We start from the raw sequence: 14,325 nt of genomic DNA, 5'->3' as shown, positions 1-14,325 counted from the left end.
TTGTCTATTGAGAGAGTAATGTGAAGCTCTAATTGTTACCAACAGGTGGGCATGATGACAATGGAATAATGCAAAAACAACTTTACACCCACAAGAAAATAACAGTATTTGCTTGTATTACTGAGTTTTCTCATTGGTTCCCACTTAGGAGGGCCTATGTCATTATCATCTTTCTTTTAACTTTGGGTTTTATCAAATACTCACATCAATGACTGAGTTGATTTCATCTGCAAGACGGTTGGCTTCATCAAGTATGTCATTGCCTTCTTTTAAAGTGTTCTCAGTTTGCCGTTTGCCACTTTCAATAGCCTCCTTCTTTTGCTGTAGGACAGTATGAACAACACATCAAAATGCCCTTTGGGGAAAACCTTATTTAAACCTGTATTCTTGATTTTCCTGTCTGAACAAGACTTTGCAAACAAGGTATGTCATGTTGAGTATGAGGCTAGATACGAATGATATAAACTACCCAGCCAGCCCTCTAAGAGTTACTTTATTTAAATGCCTGTAGGGTACTTTCTGCCTCCTATTGTGAGAAAGTCAGCAAAGAGAAGAAAAGTTATGTGATGGTAGCTGAGGAATTAAAAAATACTTTTAAAGCAAGAACTACAATGGAAGTGCTGAAAATGTATTACTGAACATGCGGTAGTACAACTGAGTTACATTGGAACTAGACATTACATTCCAGAATCTATGTCCAAAGGAATATTTTGTGAGCATAAATGAAAGCAGATTTATTCTAGAGGAGTTCTATAAAAATTGGAAGAAGTGGGATTTGAAAGAAACTTAGGGGAAGTACTTTTCAAAAAAAAGAGAAAGTATCACATGGAAGAAAAACACTTAATGGACAGTTCCATATAGAGAGAGCAGACTCTAAATTTTCTTTGAAACTGATAGCTTGTCTCAAAACCTCATGAAACTCATTCCCAGTCTAGAAGAGTAAAATCAACGAAAAAGAAAGTTTTATTTCTCCATTTGGAACATAACTTTGTCTACTTTTTTCTTTCTAGTTTGACTCATTCTTCCAATCACCTTTTTACCTGTGGATTTAACTGCATCCATTATCATTTGAAGCCTCTGATATTTATACTTTTTATGTAAATAATAACGCTAGTTTATGTATTCATTTAAATCTAAGTATGTGCCAGGTAGTTTATAAGCTTTTCTCATTTAATTCTACACTAATGCGATGGGTCCCATATTTATCACCTTTCAAATAAGTAAAAAATTGAACAAGTTAAGGTGATTTACCCAAGGTCACACAGTTAGTACAGTGTAGTTAAGATCTGAATGGACCTAAGCTTGGGTCTTCAACTGTGAAAGCACTGACTCCAATTGTAGAAATCATGTTTCTTATCTGCACGAGAGTAGCACGAATTCCACACCCTACTTTCCCTACTTCTTCACCAACCACTTCAATTTGCTGCCACTACATGCACCTTGTTCCTGCCACTGAGCCATTATATTACATGTAGAATGCTAGGGCCCCCGGGACTCAACATGCGGCTCGTTGACCAGCAGCACTGGCATCATCAGGAAGGTTGTTAGAAATGCACAATCTCAGTGCCTTTTTGGGAGCTACCAACTCAGAATCTGCATTTAACAAGAACCCCAGGTGACTGATAGACACTAAAATTTGAGAAGAACTGGCTTAGAACTGGCACACAGTAAACAGTATAGAATTGTTAACTATTATAATTCCCTTACTTTCTTTTTCCTAGCACTCATTTATCTGAATTGTATTCTATAGGTTGGCTATAAATATAGAAACATAGACAATATTATTTTATTTTTTGTGTGGATTAAACCATTTGATTGCTTTTTCGAAGAGCTGCTAAAAGCACAGGTTATTTAATAAAATAGGCAACACTAACTCATCACAAGATGCGTGCATAGGGAGGAGGGGAAACGTATAGCCTGTTGAACTGTACCTAGTTGTTGAAGGATGACACTGAATTCATCACGCAAGATACTGAACATGTCACTTACTGTGTATGTCAGCCCATGCTCCAGACTTTCTGGCCATAATAAATACTTACTTATTGGTTTAGTGACTATCTTCTTCACTATAATATAAATTCCATAATAACAGTTTTTGTATCATTCTATCTCCAGTACCTGGAAGAATTTCCTCAATGAGTAGATTTGAATGAATAAATGAAATGAGATTCCATTCCTGGGACTTGCACTGGTGACACTTGGCTCATTCCACTTCTCCCTTCCTTGCCTAATTCAGAGGAAATTTCATTCTCCCTCCACAGACAACAAATACAGAGGTAGTCCTGATGTTGTGGTTATAAATCATATCTTATTATTCAAGGGTCCAAAATTCTTTTACATAACTATCAATTTTAGCCCTTATCTTTTGTATGAACTGATTTAAAGTTTACCACAGACAGACATTCAGGAATCTTTTTTCAGCACAGCTTGTTTGTATTTATGAATCAAGGTAATTTAAGATGCTGTATCAACAGTAGGGAGAATATTTCCACATACATTGGGTGAAGAGCTACATTCATTTTGGTTTCAATTAAGCAGTAAGTTATAATCTTTATAAAAGGGAACCAACTGTTATGCGAAAATCCTAATGTGTTTTTTTTACCATACTACAGCAGAAATGATCTAGGGACTAAGGAGATTTCAGTGGTGGCAATTTTCAGATTAGACACAGATAAAATCTAGCTTTGAACCAAGGAAAGATGAAGATTTGAAGCTCCTAAATATTGATAAAAGTATCATAACATTTATTTGGGTTTGCTTTATGGTGCTTTATTCATTGAGAAGAAACCTTCTGTTTTGTCTCGGCCCTGGGGATACAGTGGGCAAGAAGACAGGCTCCTTGGGGCTTGTCTGAAGGGAAAGAACGAATGAGTAAATTAACGTATAAGTGTCTCTAAGTAATGATGAGTGCTATACAAATAAAGAGAGGGAATGGGTAGAGAATGATGTAGGATACAAAATACTTAAGACAGGAAGCTTTGAGCATTGAAGGAGCAGAAAGAGGGCTCATGTACAGAGAGAATTATTCTCCAAGTCTATACCACAAGCAGAAATGTTAATTAAGTGATTCTGTTTGGACATCATAGTTGTTATATTTCTACTTTTACCTTCTAATTAGATCTTAATTCATTCCAGACCTTTGTAACTTCAACACCTTTTGTGGGGGGCAGGGGGTGTTGGGTGGTGGATCAAGAACGTACAAAAGCTACTTTCCTGTCTATCCTTTTATCTAGCAGCTCACTTTCTTCAAAAGCCTTCCTTTTCAAGGTTATAATGGTAAGTGTGGGGACAGACTGTTCAATGCACGTTTCTTTGCTTAGTTGATTCACTAATCTTCTCTTTACCCCTTGGTCCGGTCTGTCTTCCCTCCATCACTGGACATGTCCTCCCAACCCTGTCCTGTTCTAGAAAGCTGTATTCAAAGCCTTCTATGATCTGGCTCCAAAGGTCATTTTTAGAGCTGTCTTCTGCTATAGACTTTTATGTAGCTTATGAACACCTGTTACTGCTGTATTTGATACTTCCTAAGATTACATTTCCAAAGCTGTGTTTCTGCTGGTGCCACTCCATCATTTCTATGAATTTCTATTAAGATGCCATCATTTTGGTAAACTTTTGCTGAGTCTCCCAGCCCCAATTAGTCACAGTATTACATACAACGAAAGGTTAAAATGCCTGAATTTTCAGGAAATTGTAAGTTCTATTGAGGCCAGGAATCATTCGTATTCAACTTCAAACACCCTGGTTGCCAAAAGTACCTTGAGATGGCAGGTGTCTAACAGACATCTGCATATTATTCCTGCCTGTCTTCCTAGCCTTCTTTCACACTGTTTTCCAATAGAAAACCAACCCTTGAGTTTACAGGTACCACTCACAAAGCCCCCAAATGTAATTTTAATTCATGGTTCCAATATTTCAATTGCTTCTGATAGCTTTCAGGATAAAACCAAATTCCTTAGCTTAGTCTCAGATGCAGCTCTCTCATAACTCAAGGTCTGGGCCCTCTCTATCTTTCTATTCTCTCACTCATTCACAAGCAGTCTTCATTCCAACCGTATCAAACCACTGAATTTTCTCCAAAATGTGTTACTTTTTTTTTTTTAATGCATGTGTTTGCATGTTTTTTTTTTTCTTCCCTGTTTCTGGAATGTTCTTCCTCTTCTACTTTGACTAATTAAAACTTATCCTTCATGACTTAGTATATGTGTCAGGTTCTCTATGAAGCCCTTCCTAAATCCAGGGTGATTTAGATGCCCTTCCTTTGCATACCTCCAAGATAACTACTGTAGTGTAGAGACAAGTTTACTTATGTGGCCCTCCCACTAAATACAAGTCACCTGAAGTCACCAGAGATGGTGTTTTGCTCTTTATATCAGTGGTTTTCAAACTTAAGACTGCATCTGAATCATGGGTAGGATTTTAAAAACACAAGTTTGCTGGGCCCCACTCCCAGTTTCTGAGTTGACAGATTTGAGGTGGAACCCGAGAATTAGCATTTTTAACAAGTTTCTAGACGATGTTAATGCCACTTGTTCCAAGGACCTCACCATGAGGACCAGTGTTTGATATATTCAGTTTTTGTGTCTAGTGTATTTCCTGAACTTAGTAGGGGCCCAATAAATGTTTTTAATAATAAAAATCATGTGTTTGCTTTCTTAAATTATGTTGAGTCTTAATTATATCACCTACTTTGTGGGCACAGGCTCAATGAAATCATTTATTTAGAACACAACTAATTACTCAATCAAATGGATATTAAGTATCAGTTCTTCTTAAACCTCCATGCACATCAGATTAACTCAGGGGATGTTTTATCATACCGACCCTGGGCCACCCCCGAGACCAGGTAACTCAGACTCTGGTTGGGAGCCCAGGTGACCCATCTGTTTAGCAGACTCTCCAGGTGAGGTCTTTATTGGCCAGTCTAGCATCAACCTTGGCAATCAACTTTAATCAGCCTTGGCAAGTGAACGTAAATAAAGCTGTGCCTTATTCATGTTAATTTAGCCAGTTTATTTATTCTAGTAAGTTTTACATAAGCCTTTAGTTAAGCATGACATATAAAGTGAAAATACAAAAAGGACCACTTAAACTTCAGTAGTGACTACATAAGCTCCAGGCATCTCTAGGGGTACCCGAGAATGATGGCTCTTGGTTTTAAACATCACTACAATGAAGGAATAGCTAAAAGCACCATTTACTATGCTACAATAACTCTTCCTGAAATACTTTCTGAATGCTTATTATACTTCCCACACAGGTAATTTTAATTTCTTAAACCATTGCCATAAAATGGAGCAGTGCACCTCCGGGTAAGTTACACCACCGGGGTGTCATGGAGTAAGATGATTCATGCTGCAGCCTGTGATACGACAGCGGCCCAGCATCCTGCCTAACAAGACAGGGCTTTATCTTTAATATTGCTGGCATGTCAGTAGACTCCAAATTGGTTAAGATTAGATATATCAGTGAGTCTCCTCAATCTTTTATCAAAATGCTAAGTGCCAGGAGAGGGACCCAGAAAAAAAAATTCTTTTAAAAAATTAATCCATCCTCTTACTTCTTAATCCAAAGGAAAATGGGAAGAAATAAGTGTATAAGAAAAAAGACCCTCCAGATTCTTTTTATTCAACTGTAATTCCACAAACACTTTAGAGAGCATAATATATGCCAGAGAGTGTTCGGTTATAGCTAAAGGTGAAATTCTATGTTAGAAGAGATAAAGGTCTGCCGCTGTTTTCAGATCTGTTGGGGTCAAATACTTTGAAAAGAGCAAAAGTGAGTTTGTTTCTGGGGAGAAAGTTGTTGTTTTTCAAATGCCAAATACAGGTTTGTGCCATCTTGTGCTGAATTCACTCGGGAAAAGTGACCAGTTTGCCATGTTAAGTATCAAGAACGAAACAAAAGAAAGAGAGGGTGGAGAGAAAGAGAAAGGAAGGAGAGAGGGAGGAAGGGAGAAAGGAATGGATGGAGGAATATGCTTTAGTTCTAGCTTCATTGGCACTCTAAAATAAAGGGAGAAGCTGTCTATCATTTCTTGAGAAGTATCTCTTGTCTGAAGAAATGGAAGGAAGAATAACTCAGACTTGATCTGTTCATGTTAGTCCCTTGTAAAGTGTGATTTTCACAGAACACACTGCAAAGAAAAAGAGAACCAAACTTCTCCCAAGCTCAGATCTCTCAGTGAGCTATTTGTCCTGTGCCCAGATTTCGTGACAGAATCCCTGGCACTTCTGTGATTTATGGCAGCCAGACGTCTAAATCGTGGTTTGTGGATTAGGTTGAGTGGATTGTAAAACCGCCTGGTATTAGTACTTGAAGAAGCCCTAGAGATGCTGCAGAATCATACACTCACTGTACAGTTGGGAGACGGATGCTTCGAGACTTTAATTGACTTGCCCAAGCTTGTACTTCTAGTTAGTAGCACAGTTGTCATTTAGAACAAGGACACCTGATCCCTAGTAAAGCTCTCATTCCATGGTACCACACTGTCATTAAAAAATCTTAAATTGTTTATCTAAATTTTATTTGATTCTATGGGCAATGATCATTAACTAAAAAACAAAAACAGGATCATTCCTTGTTCTGCTTCTTAGTCGTCTCCTTTCAGAGTCATCATACTTCATTGACTAAATGTCATCAACTTGACTTACTCGGCCATGTCAAACCCCCACTCCACATTCCTAGTTTTGGATGAAAGAGCCTCTGAGACTCACCTCCAAAGCAGTCATGTTTTTCTGGTTTGCTGCAGATAAGAGATTAGCTTCTCTGATTTTATCTGTGGCTTCTCTCAACAGGTCCCAAGCATCATCAACCTTGCTTTTGTAGTCAGCCAGTTTCTCCCGGAGATCCTTCTCCATTTCTTCATTTTTCCCTCGGGACTCTCCAAACAGCTTCTTCACTTTCTTCAGAAGGCCTTCTGCAGCTCTATAAATGGCCCAGACCAAAAACAGACAATAAGCCCTTGTCACTGCCTCAGGGTTTATTGGTATTAAACAGTGTTACAAAGAGATGCTAACATTAAAAGTCTGGAAAAATAAGACAGGATTTAAAGCAGAGTGACTGTGCTAAACCAAGCTGAAAACTGATAGCTGAAAAGTGGCAAGACCATTTACAATTAAAATTAAAGCACACACACAAAAAAATCCACATATTCTAAATTTATTAGTAATACAACATTTTCATTTGGAAAGGATCTCATGTTAGTCTCATAATCTGGCTGATGGAATGAGTTTATAATTTACTTGATAAGCCCAAAATAAAAGCTACCTGATTTATCATAATGAGATATTTTCTCTGTTACTTTGAATGTAAGATATGAATATTGATATGTTTGGTTAGAACCTGCGAGTAGAACTTCATATTATTGACATGATAGTATAATATAATTTTGATCTACTTTTCTTTTTCTTTGAACTGAGTGTTCTGGGAGTTCCCTGGATTTAACTTAATGGTTTTCCTAAAGTGATAATATCTGAGCCCTTTAAGAAAGGCTAAATACTTGAGAAACACTAGTTCTCATCATAATCCCCTGAAGCATTTGTCAAAACAGATTGCTGGGCTCCAACCCAAAAGTTTCTGATTCAGTCGGTCTGATAATTTGTATTTCTAACAAGTTCTCAAGTGTTGCTGATGTTGCTGGTTTAGTATATATTATTTAAATATTAATAACACCACCATTTTGAAGTTAGCTGCCTATGTATGTAGAAATGTAGTTTTTTACTCAGTCATAGCAATTCACTGGCGTTAGTAAAATCATTATCATTATTCCCAACCTCAAATTCCTGACCTTTCTTTCTTAGTATTAGCCATGTATTTTTGACAACTCTTATTTGACATTTCTTAAGATGACAAATTATATAAGATGGACCGCTAAATTCATAACTTTATTTATCCAAATACATTTTTATTAAAACAAAAACGATAGTTTTAAAGTCCCTAATATAGGAAATTAATGAAGCAAGCCCATTAGCCTAATTGCAGAAGGGATAGCACCAGAAAAGATCATTTGCTTGATTATTTACATACAGGTATAAACATGCCTTTGATCCATTTTAGAGCAAGATACATTATAACTAAGTAAATGCAAAATAAACAGCAAACAGAGTATCCCCTACTGATCTATGTGACAGAAAGCTTAGAAAACTATGAACAATTTGAAAAGCTCAGTTTATCAAATGAAAAAATAACAGTGCATCCACTCACACCAACTCATCTTCAGCAACTTCCTTTTGTGTGTCTAGATTTTTCCTTCTCAATTCTGTCATCATCCGATCAATCTCATTCTGAAGCTCTTGCAAATTTCTCTCAAAGGCCTTGTCTTGAGTTCCTAGAGTTTCATTTAGTTTTACAGCTTTTTCATTTACAGCTGCAGGGGGTAAACAAATTTTGCAAATTAGTAAACAAAATGCCACATGCAAAAATGGCACTCAGCATCTGTTCTTCTCTACCATCTCCAAGAGAAATGTCGTTTTTCATGGGCATCCCTGCTGGGAAGCAGAGAGGCAGTTTATACAACAATCCATAACAAAATGGAAAACATGACATATTTCTCCATATTATATTTCTTTTGTTGGTGGTAGGGGACATGGTAATTAAAGCACAGTGTTTCCACCTCAAAAGGAAGAAATAAAGTAAAGAAGTGGCTCAAACCCTTTTCAGGTAAGAGGTGAAAAACGAGACATGTAGCCTAACACTTGCAAGCTGAAAATGCAAGGTCTGCATTGCTGATAAGACAATCATATCTGATTTTAAAATACTGAGTAGAGAAGTACCATCAGTTATGAGATCTCTGAAAATGAACCTGCCCTCGCACTTCCACAGAGGTCTGTGCTCATTTGTGTAAAGGAATGAGGCAAGGAGTCCCGGCCGAGGGCCCAGTATTACAGATTAGGGCTCACATACACCTTCCAGCAATAACAGCTATCCTAAGAGTCTGTGTTTATTATGCACTAAATGGGGTTTCAAACCGTGCTCTCTGGAATCTTAGGATTCTCCAGGAGCTTCAGGTATTCTACAAATGATGTTTATTCTGCCAAGAATCTGTTTTATAAGGTGGTGTTTTAGGCAAGATTTCATTTGAAAAAAGAATTCTATGTCAAAAGTTTGAAATATTGGTGAGTTCAAACATGTACACAGTTCTACCATTAGTTTCAGACCAACTTTTCCTGAAGTGTGTTCTATGGAGCATTAATTTAGGGAGTTGAAGAGAGAAGTTTTTTTTTTTAACTCTTTTGTCAGCTGAATGCTTATTCCTATAACATTATCTATGAAAATCGCCAGAATGAGGGCTCTGACTTGGTCAAGAGACATTTTCTACCATTCCAGGCCGTTGTCTAAGACCTCTTTAAGACCTAAAGAATTTTCAAAACTCATTTCTATTCTTGGAGAAATTTTTCTGATTAAGTGGTCAGAGACGTTCCAAGGATGGTGTGAATGGAGCTTCTGAAACAAGTGCACATAGTGAGGCTAAGTAGACCAGCTGCGGTGGGTGTGACATGGTGAGTTAGTACAGTGATTCTGAAGTGTGATCCCCAAAAGAGCAGCATCAGATCACCTCAGAACTCCTTAGAAATGCAGATTCTCAGGTCCCACCACAGACCTACTAGGTCAAAAATTCTGAGGCATGGACCAGCAATTTCTGTTTTAACAAGCCCTCCAAGATCTTCTGATGCGCACTAGAGCTTGAGAAGCGCTGGGCTAGTAGAAGGAACTGCTATTAGAAATGGAGTTTTGATCACCATTTCTACCCTTCCCCAAACACGTCTTTCTAATTCTTTTCTTATGATAAATGTCTTTGGTTAGAAAATTGCTGCCATCAACCTGTTACTTCTGATAGCCATAGTTTAATCTGCAGAACAGTTTGAATCAGGTGTTTCAGAGAGCAAATATGGCCATTCCTAGCCCTGTGGTGGAAATTATTGCTCCCGTGCTATTCCTAGAAGTTGGTGAGGATGTCTCTTTCTAGTTGACCGCTTAATAGTCATACCTTGGCATGTGCCAAAGAACCTTCTCAAAATTTCACCACTACCATGAGTAAGATAACACCTAGGTCATGTCATTTTTGTTAAGGAACCGTAGTGACCATAGACTGTTGACTTGAAAGCTCCTTGATCCAGCAGACTATGTGGGAACCACTGCAAAATGCTGATGATTAAATTTAAAAAGGTTTCTACTTTTTAGATTTCAAGAAAGGCAGTAGGAGATTTGGCTCTATCTATGACATAGCCCCATACTTTGGTCTGAATGCATGCCTGCTTGTACAGTTGATTTTAACCAATTGTAGCATATAAGTAACCACTGACATCACTTGCATTCACATTTTTTTTTAAGTGAAAGGAATAAACCCCACTTCCCAACCTGCCAAAGCTATGTTTTTCCATTATTAAATGAATACATAAATGAGCTTCGATTAGAGACATTTTTTGAAATTTGATCAAATATAGATAGGTCCTGTACCTAGGTGGTATTGAGGAAGGAAGAAATGTGAGATATAGCCTCACTGTTTTTCTTGTGGTCTAATAGCAAAGTTAAACTTTCACAGAGAAGAATTTGGTGGAAAAAGAATGATGGTGTGAGCAAAGGAGAAGATGGCTGTCCCTTTTGAACTGCATCATTTCTTTAGAATTAAAGCAATGTGTAAGCAACCAGAAGAAATTATTAGGGTACACAAAAGCTGTTTTAGCAAAATGATCCTGCTGTATTAAGAAAGCAAGCATTATTTTAATAGAAGAGGTCTTATTGCTCCACTGCTTCTGTATATAGAATTTCAAACTTTTCTGAGTTCTTTTAAACTAAAGGTAAATGTGTTATGTAGTCTATATAATTCAAAGATACACAGTATCACTTCAGTATGTTTTCAATAGTATTAAAAATACTTGCAATATAAATATATCTTTAAAATTGACTTTTCTTTCTACTTTATTTCAAAGGGAATTTAAAGTTGTTTTAAAATATTTTTAAAACAAGATAAAATTAATATAAAAGGAGATGGGGCAAAGATAAAAAAATTAATGTAAATCAGGCAAAGCATTACTAGACAGGAAGACATGCTATAATGTTCAGTGCAGTGGATCCTAAATCCAGGGCAAAGCATTTTGGTAGCTAAGGCATAGCGGAGATGAAAAGGAGGTATACAGTTTCTGTAACATACAAGTTACATACATTAATTCCTCAGGAGAAGCAAAGCTGTTTTATATACTGAACTTGAAAAAAACCCTCTAATGGTTAAATTTATCATGAATGACAAATACTGTGAACTGAGGAGCAGGAAAGAAGGGCGTCCAGCATTTCTTTAGTCCTAGTATATTCCAGGACATAAGCTAATGGGTTTATGTATGGTCATTCATTTATTCTAATAGTACATGGCATAAAATATAGTTTATTTGTGATCTAATAAGGAGTTATAGCACTGTAGAATTTATAAAATTATAGTGACATAAGAATGCCTCAGATTAATAGCAGTTGATTATCTAGAAAGAGACCATGACTTATAATGAAATGTAGGATGAATAAAGTATTTCATTTATCTAAAAATAAAACTGAAATAGACAAATGCCAGGTTGAAGCATTCACTTCTCCTACAGCAATTTATTACCACTAATAAAAACTAAAAGCACTGATGATTATCCACCATTATTATGGTTTTGGGAGAGAAAAAAATGGTATAAATATGTTGCATAACTCCCTTAAAGCTTCTGGTGAGTTTCTCTTCTTAAAAAAAAAAAGAAATCCCCTAAATGTCCAAGCCTTGTAGTACGTCTATACTTGGGGAGGATTTAGTTTAACTCTGGCATATTCAAATTTTAATTTTCATGAAATTTTAACAGTTGGATTAATTCTGTCAAAGTTCTTTTACAAAGGGCTGTGGTTACCATTTTGTTATCATTTATGCTAGTATCTGCTGGGAAAAGAGAGTAGTGTTCACATTTCCCTGGGGTAAAGGATCACAGCTACCCCACACAGCACTCCATGTGAATAAAAAGGTGCCCCATCTGGACAGACACAACCAGACCACCTGACTGATGCACGATTTAAGGAATGGGAGACACCTTTGATGATACATAACCCTTTTTCTTTGATAGATTGTGGGTGGCGAGCCAAGCATTTCCACGCTGCCCCCTGCTGGTGCCTTTGTGGAGCACACAAACTGGGAGGTGAGGGGCGTATTGTAGAGAAGTAAGCTGGGCTGATACGGGAGTCTATTGAAAACGAGTATTAGCATTTATTCTTATGTATCAACGTTTGATTGAAATGATCAAATTGAGTTTCTAGGATAGACTGCTGGGTGTTAGTGTTTGAGACTGGAAGGAAAAGGAAAGTTCCTGGAGTACTGACTAATGTCTTCAGGGATTCAGGGATCCAGGTGGAGGGAACCTGCTGTATTGTATGTGCTTTGGAATTTTGTGTGTGTGTGGTGGGTGGTGGTAGGGTAGGCACTTTCAAATAACATTAGAAAATAACACTTCCAAATAACATTGGAAAATAAAATCAGGGAAAGCACAACAACTTCATCTAGCAGAGGACAAACCACAAGAGAACCTTTGGGTAGGAGTAACATCTGTGTCAGATCCTGACATGTTTTGCCTGAGATTAAGCCTCAGATCAGAACTCCGTTGCTGCTTGCTGTGGGGAATCTTTGGAAGTTTTTGTCTCTTCTTAGCCAGTGATTCCTAAGAATTACCTGTCAGGATCTGCCTTGAAAGTTATCTCATGCCCTAATAATATTTGGCTATATAACCAAGCAAACTATCTAAAATGAATAACGTTGTAGAACAGTTAAAAATGTTTTATTTTTCTAAAGTAAAAGGAAACATTTTTCCTACTTTCTCGACATGCATGCATTTTTGTTATATATTAATAGATATTTAAGAATTAATGTTTTGTTGTTTTGTTTTGTTTTTGAGGCTTGTTTGTTTGTTTTTTTAAGCATCGTCTGTTTTCTTTGAGTTTCTTAATCTGGGCTCTTGCCCAAAACTAGCTTCCGCTTTGATTCTCAAATCAGATTGGTAGATGCCAAGAACTAACTCCTAGAGAATTGTGGACTAAATGCTGTACAGCTTCTGGTAAGGTAGCACATCCAAATCCCAAGCAACAGATGTTCATTAAAAACCAGTACCAAGTATTTAAAGGCCATTTTGAGAAATTAAAGTGCTGCTTTAATGTGCTGAGGAGAATGATAAAATTAACCGTGTTAAAAAATAAAAAATCTTTAAGTTTTAAATATAAAAACAGCACAATAGCAGAGCGTAAGTTGGCCATTAACCAATTTAATCGAATTTGATCATACTCACCTTTCCTCAAGAATCAGAGTGTTCCTGAAGGAATGCATCTAATTTACTTTTATTCTGTACTCATAATTTCTAATTCACTAACTGTTGTCACTAATTTAACACAGTAGGCTGTAGATTCTTAGCTAATAATGCCTTTCAATATCCAGATCAAAATGCTTTTAAAAATCCAACTCTCAAATTTAGAGATGGCATCTCTTACTACATAAATTCCAGTCTTGTGTAATCCCTTTATTTTTCTGTTGGGAGAAATAATGATTAAACTGACTTTTCTAATACCTTCTGCATCCTGGGCAAGGTCCTTAATGAATTCTCCTAAGGAGTTTGCTCTCGTGTTGGTCCTCTCAGCATCCTGTCCAGTTTGCTCGCCATCTGCTGTCACTTTGGTAGCCTAATGATCCAAATTCAGGAAAAGCATAATTAATAGAGATGATGAAACTTGGGCCAGATAAGCTCCCACTGGCTGCATTTTCTTTCAAATATTACTTTGAGCCAAAGGCAATCGATGAATTATTGATCAGATGTACTGGAAATGATGCCCCGTGCTCAAGTATACAATTAAACTTTATTACTTCTTCCATTAAATGGAAATCAGAGAGCTGTATTTGGACTTTTTAAAACCCTCGTTATATGTAATGGCACAGATGAAGCAATGAAGCACAATTATTTTTGAAATATCTTTAAGGTACTATTGCCAAAAGTCTTTAATGGATTCTTCAGCCTCCACATGTTGCAGTTTTGTCCATATTTTATGTACTGAAAAAGTGTGGAGTGTAGCAGTGATCTCTTGAAGGAGGCACAGGCAGTCTGTCTCAATAAGCTTGATCCTATAGATTTGGTTTAGATCAATACGTTAATTAAAGAAACAAAGGGGGAAATGCTAGCTATTAAGTAGTAAGCACTTGTTTTATAAAACTCTAAAGATCCAGTAAAACATTAAAGAAGAATAAATGATAACTTTCCCCATATGACATCACCAGAAAAAATTCCGGTAATCACAGAACCATATATTACTGCCAACAAAATAAAACAGAAG

General features: G+C 36.9%; 1 protein-coding gene across 1 annotated transcript in view; it reads right to left on the bottom strand.

Annotated features, from left to right (window-relative positions):
• Window positions 1-14,325, bottom strand: part of LAMA2 (laminin subunit alpha 2) — a 518,385-nt gene that overhangs the window by 100,692 nt on the left and 403,368 nt on the right. The window contains exons 35-38 of the mRNA XM_072965855.1: window positions 13,569-13,680; window positions 8,206-8,368; window positions 6,717-6,927; window positions 205-321 (exon numbers count right to left, since the gene is read on the bottom strand). Of these exons, the coding sequence (XP_072821956.1) occupies window positions 205-321; window positions 6,717-6,927; window positions 8,206-8,368; window positions 13,569-13,680 (603 nt within the window). The remainder of the gene's footprint in view (window positions 1-204; window positions 322-6,716; window positions 6,928-8,205; window positions 8,369-13,568; window positions 13,681-14,325) is intronic.

Source organism: Vicugna pacos, chromosome 8 (genome assembly GCF_048564905.1).
Source record: "Vicugna pacos chromosome 8, VicPac4, whole genome shotgun sequence".
NCBI classification, from domain to species: Eukaryota; Metazoa; Chordata; class Mammalia; order Artiodactyla; family Camelidae; genus Vicugna; species Vicugna pacos.
Note: the sequence above shows the minus strand (reverse complement) of the source record. Positions and strands in the feature narration are given on the sequence as shown.